Here is a 6,240-nt window from a genome sequence, read left to right on the forward strand (position 1 = left end):
AACAGTAACTTATTCAGCCTTTTCTACTTATATTTTTTGGTTTCAGAGCTTTTCGTATAATAGTATCGTACATTGTTTACGAACAAGGAAGACTTCCTAACAGTAAAATTACAACTACCCCTTACTCAAGTTCTCGTAGAAAAGGGAGAACTTTAAGGTACGCATTCTATCGTATGGTCTAAAAAAAAGTAATTATATTCCCCAGCGCTGTATGTTACGCTACGAGGGGAAAAGAGCTCCCCTTAGTTTATAATAAAAATGTGAGATCAATTTATAATATACTTCGTCAATCTATAAAATCTTATTAATAAAGGCTTGCCAAACCGGAATTTATTGACTTCAAAAAAAAGGAATAACAAACTTAGTTTACTTGGTTACTTGTTGCATGCAGTGAATTCTTTAATTTCTCCATGTGTAAAAAAGGGTGTTGTTAGGAACTTAACTGCTTTATTAAGCTATGCCTCAAATCAGGTTACGTTATTTACTTTTTCTTCCCTTAAGAGCAGTTATTTTAGTAAAGAGTTCTAAAAATCAAGCTGACTAATATTTATAACCTGTATCGGAGTAGTGGGCACTACCCTTATAATAAGTTTGCCCGAAGTTATGAGTGCTACGCCTATTTTTAAACAGCAGTTCTCTATCATATGCTTTGCGGGTATCCCTATTACCCAGCACGTCGAAGGCCTATAACTTGAAAACGTTACCGAACGGGGACTATCATAGGTTAAGAATATAAAACCTGCTGGACATGCCTGAAATAAGCAGCAGCAAATAAACGTTCCTCTTCCGATTTTTCCACGTGTTTGTCTGGGTGCCACATAAGCGCCTTAACCCTGTAGGCCTTCTTAATTTCCAGCTCACTAGCCGTGCGAGAGATTTCTAGCACGTCGTAATGAGTCTTTTCACTAAATCCTTTCTCAACCTCTCTCTCCACTGGGTTACAGGGAAAAAATAAGGGTAAAAACTATTTATGGTATATGGTGCTCACCCCGCTCGCGTCTCAACTGCAGTTGCTGTACAACATACACATGCATCTTTTTCACCTCCTTGTTGTCTGGGAAAGCTTTTAGTAAAAGAACTGCCTTTTCAAGCAAGTGAGCGAATCTCTCAAGCTGAACTAGCTAAAATAGCGAAATAACATAAAGGAGCCCAAAAAAGGACTGTACAACTATTAACATAGACAAACCAATTTTAACTCAAAAAGGCGGGGTTTAAGATAATGGGGATTCTCCGAAATGCTGGAGGAGCAGTCTAATGTGCGCAAAATAAAGTCGTTAGAACTCGGTGGTACGCCTAAATCATAAGACCCACCCGTAAAACTTTCAGGATACAGGCTAAGATTGTACTTGCATTGCGCGCGATTTTGATATATTATAGCGTTATAAAAAGAATGAGCCTAATGAAGAAGGCAATGATCGAAGAACCCTTAAAGGGTGCATAATAACTCATACGGGGTCGAAATTTAAGCATTCAGTATAACATTCGATAGCTTGAATATATAACTGGTTAGCATAAAACTTCTTAGCCTCTAGTTTTTTTAACTTCATTTTCCCCATTTTACTTTCCAGCTGTAAAAATATATTTAATAACAAATTATAGCTGGAGATTGATCTTAAACTGTGAACCTCCAGAAGCTCCGCGAAAACCTCACTTAGGTTTCTATTGTCGGTTACTTGAAAGGTTATAATTTAAAACAAGGAATTAGAGTGTACTTTGAAAAGTTACTGAGGCGCAAAGTCGAAAGAAAAGAGGAAAACTCCTCAAAATTAGGACTTCGGTCGTCAAAGAAACAGGAATAATATATGCAATAGCCGTATTCCTTCCAGAGCAAGGGAACGCATTTGTTTCTGCAATAAACGTTAAACTAAAAAGGGCCACTGCCACCATAGCGCTAGGTACTTATCATCACTATATAGCTTCTTTATATAGTCGTAGGCTTCCAAGACCTTGCCAGTCAATCGAAGTAGTGTAGCCCTATTAGTGGAAATGAATAAGTAAAAAAGTTATTAGCGGTTAGTAATAATTACTTCTGGGTCATAAACTCTACTGAATGACTACACACTTTTAATAACTCTTGGCAGGAAAAGAACCCCACTGAAAGAACAAGACCATCCCTCTCAGATTTTTGTGCTATAACTAGGTACCATTAAGTTAACAACAAAAGTTTATAATAAAGTACCATTCTCTATAGCAAGAGCAACTTTAGCTTCTAAATCAGTAACTTTCTCGAAAACAACCAAGCGCTCTTGCAATAAAACGTCCAACTCAGGCGCTAGAAGACAATTCTTTACAGTAACACAAAAATTGGGCATTACACACAAACTATAAAGTAAGGCGCGAACCCTAAGCCGTTTGTATATGTGGGAGACCGTATCCAGCCTTCCAAATTTAACAAGTGCATCCGCTTGGAATAGCTCAGCCTTATGATAAAACGGATCAATTTTCTAAACGATTTTTAATAGGCTTAGTTATTAAAAAACAACAATTAAACTAACCAATGCTTCAGACCAATCTTCTATAGCCTTGGAAAGATCATTTAGTTTAAAGTACGAAAGGGCCCTGTTGTGAAGACAGGTTGCCTTATGCTTCAAATGAGCACCACATTTAATAGTAAGTAGTGCATCTAAAAGGACAACTTGTAGGACACTGTAACGCCACTCATATTCAGTAAAAGAATACCTGTAAATTTACGGGCCGCTTCCTCGTACATTTGGCTTTTATATAAAGCAATTCCCTCACTCTTAGTTCTCTCAAAGTCTTCCTGAAACATCATACAATTTTTTAAGTATATATGAAGCTAAAAGAGATACTTACGTTAACGTTGCTTTGTAAAACGCCTTCACCGCTTTTTTCAGAGTTCATATTTACTGTTCTAGAAAATTGTGGAACAATACCATTGACTTTAAAACTGGGAATGGGTGAAAAAGTAAATTTAACTGGTTTGACTGCCTGAATTGGTTGTTTATTTACAGATTTTGAACACATTGCTTTGTTATTAAACTCTAAAGGGCTTGAAAACGGTGAAAAACAAAAATCCGCCTCGAAGCACGCCTTTACGTTGTTAATCTCTGACGGTATCTTACTTGATTCCTCGCTCTTAAAAAGAGAATTGGTGTCAAACTTAATAGTAACGCTTTCCCTCTCTTTATACCCCTGTAAATATGAAAATGAGCTTCCTGACGAGTTTTGAAGTTGTTTTACAAAGTCAACGGATGGAACGCTTGCACCGTCTCTTGCTGCTTCAGGGGAAAAATCTTTTAAGTACATCAGTGGTTGCGATTCCTTTAGTTTTGAGATTTCTGCAAGGGCGTTAATATTTGCACCATCCTTATCTTCAGCGCTCACCTGGTTAGAAGCCGGAAAACTGGCATAGTTACTGGTGGAAGAATAAGTTTTTTCGGTTGTATAACAATTTAAGTTTTTGCCAGCGTCAAAGGAAAGTTTTTTTCTATGAGCCAATTTTTGAGCGCGTCGCAAGACGTAATTTAGGGGAGTGCTGGATGTGCCCGGAGAAGAAAAAAGCAATGGACTACTCTCATCTTTGCAAGACGTATAAGATCTTGGAAACTCAAAGTTAACGGGAAGTTCTTGAGTTGTAAATTCTTGATTTTTAAAACTAGTCGTTGATGGACTACTAGCTGAAACACTATCCAGATGGCTCGAGAGTTGAACAGGCATTGTAGACATATGGACAGTTGTATGTATGCCGGAAGAAAAAGTCCTTTTTCTTTTTGAGTACTTGCTTCTTCCCTGTAAGGCAAATTTATTCACCATGGGAACGTTATTATCAGCTGATGATAAATTTGATGACAAGTCAGATAAAGAAAAGCGGACATCTTGACTATTTTTTACCCCAGCAGAGGAAGGTCGTTCCATGGAAGTATCACGGAAAATGTGAGTCGTAACGGCATTAGTTATACTCTCTGACTGGTGCTTCAAATTTTGAGAGAAGTTAAAAACAGAAGAGTTATTTTTACATATATGGTCTTCAAGTGGAATAGAAGACTGAACTCCGCAGTTATTCAAATCTGTTTTTGAATTAGTAGAATGGGTAAATAGACCTAAGTTAGATTTGTGTGAAGCTTCTTTAGGTTTATCAGGTGTCGTATTTGAAAGAGGCGAGGGAGAATGATAAGGTGGTCTACCTTTAGTAGTACTTTTGAAAATATAACCAGGTGACTTATTACAAAGAGGTGTAGTGTAGGGTTGAAAGGCCGTAGAGTTCCAAGAAGAATTAGAAGAAACATCTGTCTTTTGTTGACAAGAAAAACTACTTATGGGCGGCTTCATATTTTTTGAAGAGTCAGGGGTGCGGAAGTTAGAATTGCCTGTAGGTAAATTTGGAAAGTTGCTAGGGGGTTGGAAGAAAAAGTTATCCGCCGATCCCGGGCAGTACTTGGGATCGTCACCTCTCGCAAAATTATTAAAATGCAAAAAATTAGGTTGCTTTTCATTATCATCTGGCACTGAAAAATTAAAAAAAAATCTTTGACGTGGAAAATTAGAAGAGAATGTAGGTGGCGAGGATTTACTAAAGTCCAAATTTCTAGTGCTATTAACTTTAATTTTTTGAATACCTGGTGGAGAAAAGGAAGGAAATTCGGTAAAAACAAATTTATAGGAATCTGATGGTGGTTTATCGCAAGAAGAAAATTTTAAAGAATGGGAAGATTGAGAAGAGTTAGAAGAAGAAAAGGACACAGGATCCGAGGTCGATTCAGAGTTGCTTAAAACTTCTTCAAGTTTTGAAACATTATCTTTGATATTTTGTTTTTTTAACAACAAACTAAAGTTGTTTTCCTTCATTATTGATTAGCTACATTAGTAGAAAAAGAGACTCATGCCAAGAGGTACCATTAATTAAACCTTTGAAGCCAGTTCGATAGACGAGGTAAACTAGTAAGACCCCGTGGTCACTTACCTTCTATTTTCTATGGTAGCTAAAAGGTTTAAACATAGTTTGACCCCTCCTCCCCGCACCCTTGCGTAAGATATTAATACTTCAGGCTTGGCACCAACAGGAAACCGGCATTTAGGTAAAATATAGCATTAGACTGACTTTAAAAGCAAGTGACTTGTTGCAAAAATTTTGTAAATTGTTTGATGAAAAATATATTCACATGCACTTAGCGATACAGCGCAAGTAGTGAGAAGAATCGGATATCTACGAGTCACATAGTTTATATCTTTAACTTGATAAATAGATTAAAAAACTACCTGTTCAGAAATCACTTTAAAAATGCTATCTAAATCTTAATTCTCATGATGTCGTGAAAATATATATGCCGAAGCGGAATTTTACTCGAGACGCCGTATCTGAGAGAAGGCAACTCTGTCGCTATGGATTTGTACAAAGTACTATTAAGTATAAAATGTTCATCACCGTTTAAAAGCTTTAGATATTTTTATAATTATAAAAGCTAATATAAAGGTCTGGTTTATAGAGGAAATAAACAACTCCTAGCCCTTTATAAAAAAAATTTTCATTTAATTTTAATTTTGACAGCAAGGTTTTTTTCCTAGGAAACGTGTAGTAAGCTGGGCTTTGCGGCCCCTAGCCTAACTCTACCCAACAGTCTACACCCTCAAACTAACGGTATTTATTTTGCTAATCAGTAAACACTTTTTGCGAGAGTGAAAAAAGGGCTAAAGTTGGTAGCTAAAATAAATACATTCAAAAAATTCGAATTGCAGCCAAAAGCTTTAAATTTTTACAGTAACTGTTTTATAAAAAATAAAGCTTATTTAGTTAAACATTTCATTATTAGATAATTTTATTCAGTGACAGTAAAAATTAATTAAGTAAATATTGGTTTGAGGTTTAAAACAATATTCTTACTCGATCACATTTATAGTTTAATAGATATGCTAACCATTCGTGGTCAGTAAAACCTGATCATTTCTGTTACGTAATCAGCACAAAGCTTTAACCTGAGCTTTTACTCTGCATTATTAACCCCGTAATATTTTGTACATCCCTTTGGATCTCACGCTCCGTCCTATCGGACCACTCTCAATTTCTCTATGTATTTTTCGAACTTAAATTTTCAAAATTTTTATCAGCTCATCATAATATTCTCTATTATATTCAATTCAACCCTTACACTACCCTCTACCTCCCTCACTTTTTTAATATATATGTTTACCATTGAACTTATTCACTAAATGTAGAATCACCCGATTTCACACATATAAAAATACAATAACATGCCTGGCATGGACAACTATATATTAAACTAG

At 36.0% G+C, this 6,240-nt stretch overlaps 1 protein-coding gene across 1 annotated transcript; it reads right to left on the reverse strand.

Moving 5' to 3' along the window:
- Positions 1 to 378: 378 nt before the first annotated feature.
- Positions 379 to 3,480, reverse strand: LOC135145194 (dnaJ homolog subfamily C member 7 homolog). The gene is made up of 16 exons (XM_064077306.1): positions 2,815 to 3,480; positions 2,680 to 2,761; positions 2,496 to 2,623; positions 2,343 to 2,444; positions 2,180 to 2,285; positions 2,028 to 2,130; positions 1,900 to 1,974; positions 1,713 to 1,847; positions 1,626 to 1,659; positions 1,452 to 1,568; positions 1,312 to 1,396; positions 1,187 to 1,251; positions 989 to 1,121; positions 740 to 933; positions 555 to 684; positions 379 to 495 (listed from the first exon to the last, which is right to left on the reverse strand). Exons 1-16 carry the CDS (start codon positions 3,265 to 3,267, stop codon positions 482 to 484), a joined length of 1,956 nt encoding a protein of 651 aa, XP_063933376.1. The 5' UTR covers positions 3,268 to 3,480; the 3' UTR covers positions 379 to 481.
- Between the last annotated feature and the right edge of the window lie 2,760 nt (positions 3,481 to 6,240).

The sequence above is a fragment of the Zophobas morio genome, unplaced genomic scaffold (genome assembly GCF_036711695.1).
Source record: "Zophobas morio isolate AGI-343-1 ecotype UQ-CSIRO unplaced genomic scaffold, CSIRO_AGI_Zmor_V1 ptg000131l, whole genome shotgun sequence".
NCBI lineage: Eukaryota > Metazoa > Arthropoda > Insecta > Coleoptera > Tenebrionidae > Zophobas > Zophobas morio.

Coding starts and splice junctions, on each gene's coding strand:
- LOC135145194 (XM_064077306.1), bottom strand. CDS start 3,267: ATGTACTTAAAAGATTTTTCCCCTGAAGCAGCAAGAGACGGTGCAAGC. Junction 2,624..2,679: donor AGCGGCCCGTAAATTTACAG/GTATTCTTTTAC, acceptor TTGTCCTTTTAG/ATGCACTACTTACTATTAAA. Junction 1,252..1,311: donor GTATCCTGAAAGTTTTACGG/GTGGGTCTTATG, acceptor TGCGCACATTAG/ACTGCTCCTCCAGCATTTCG.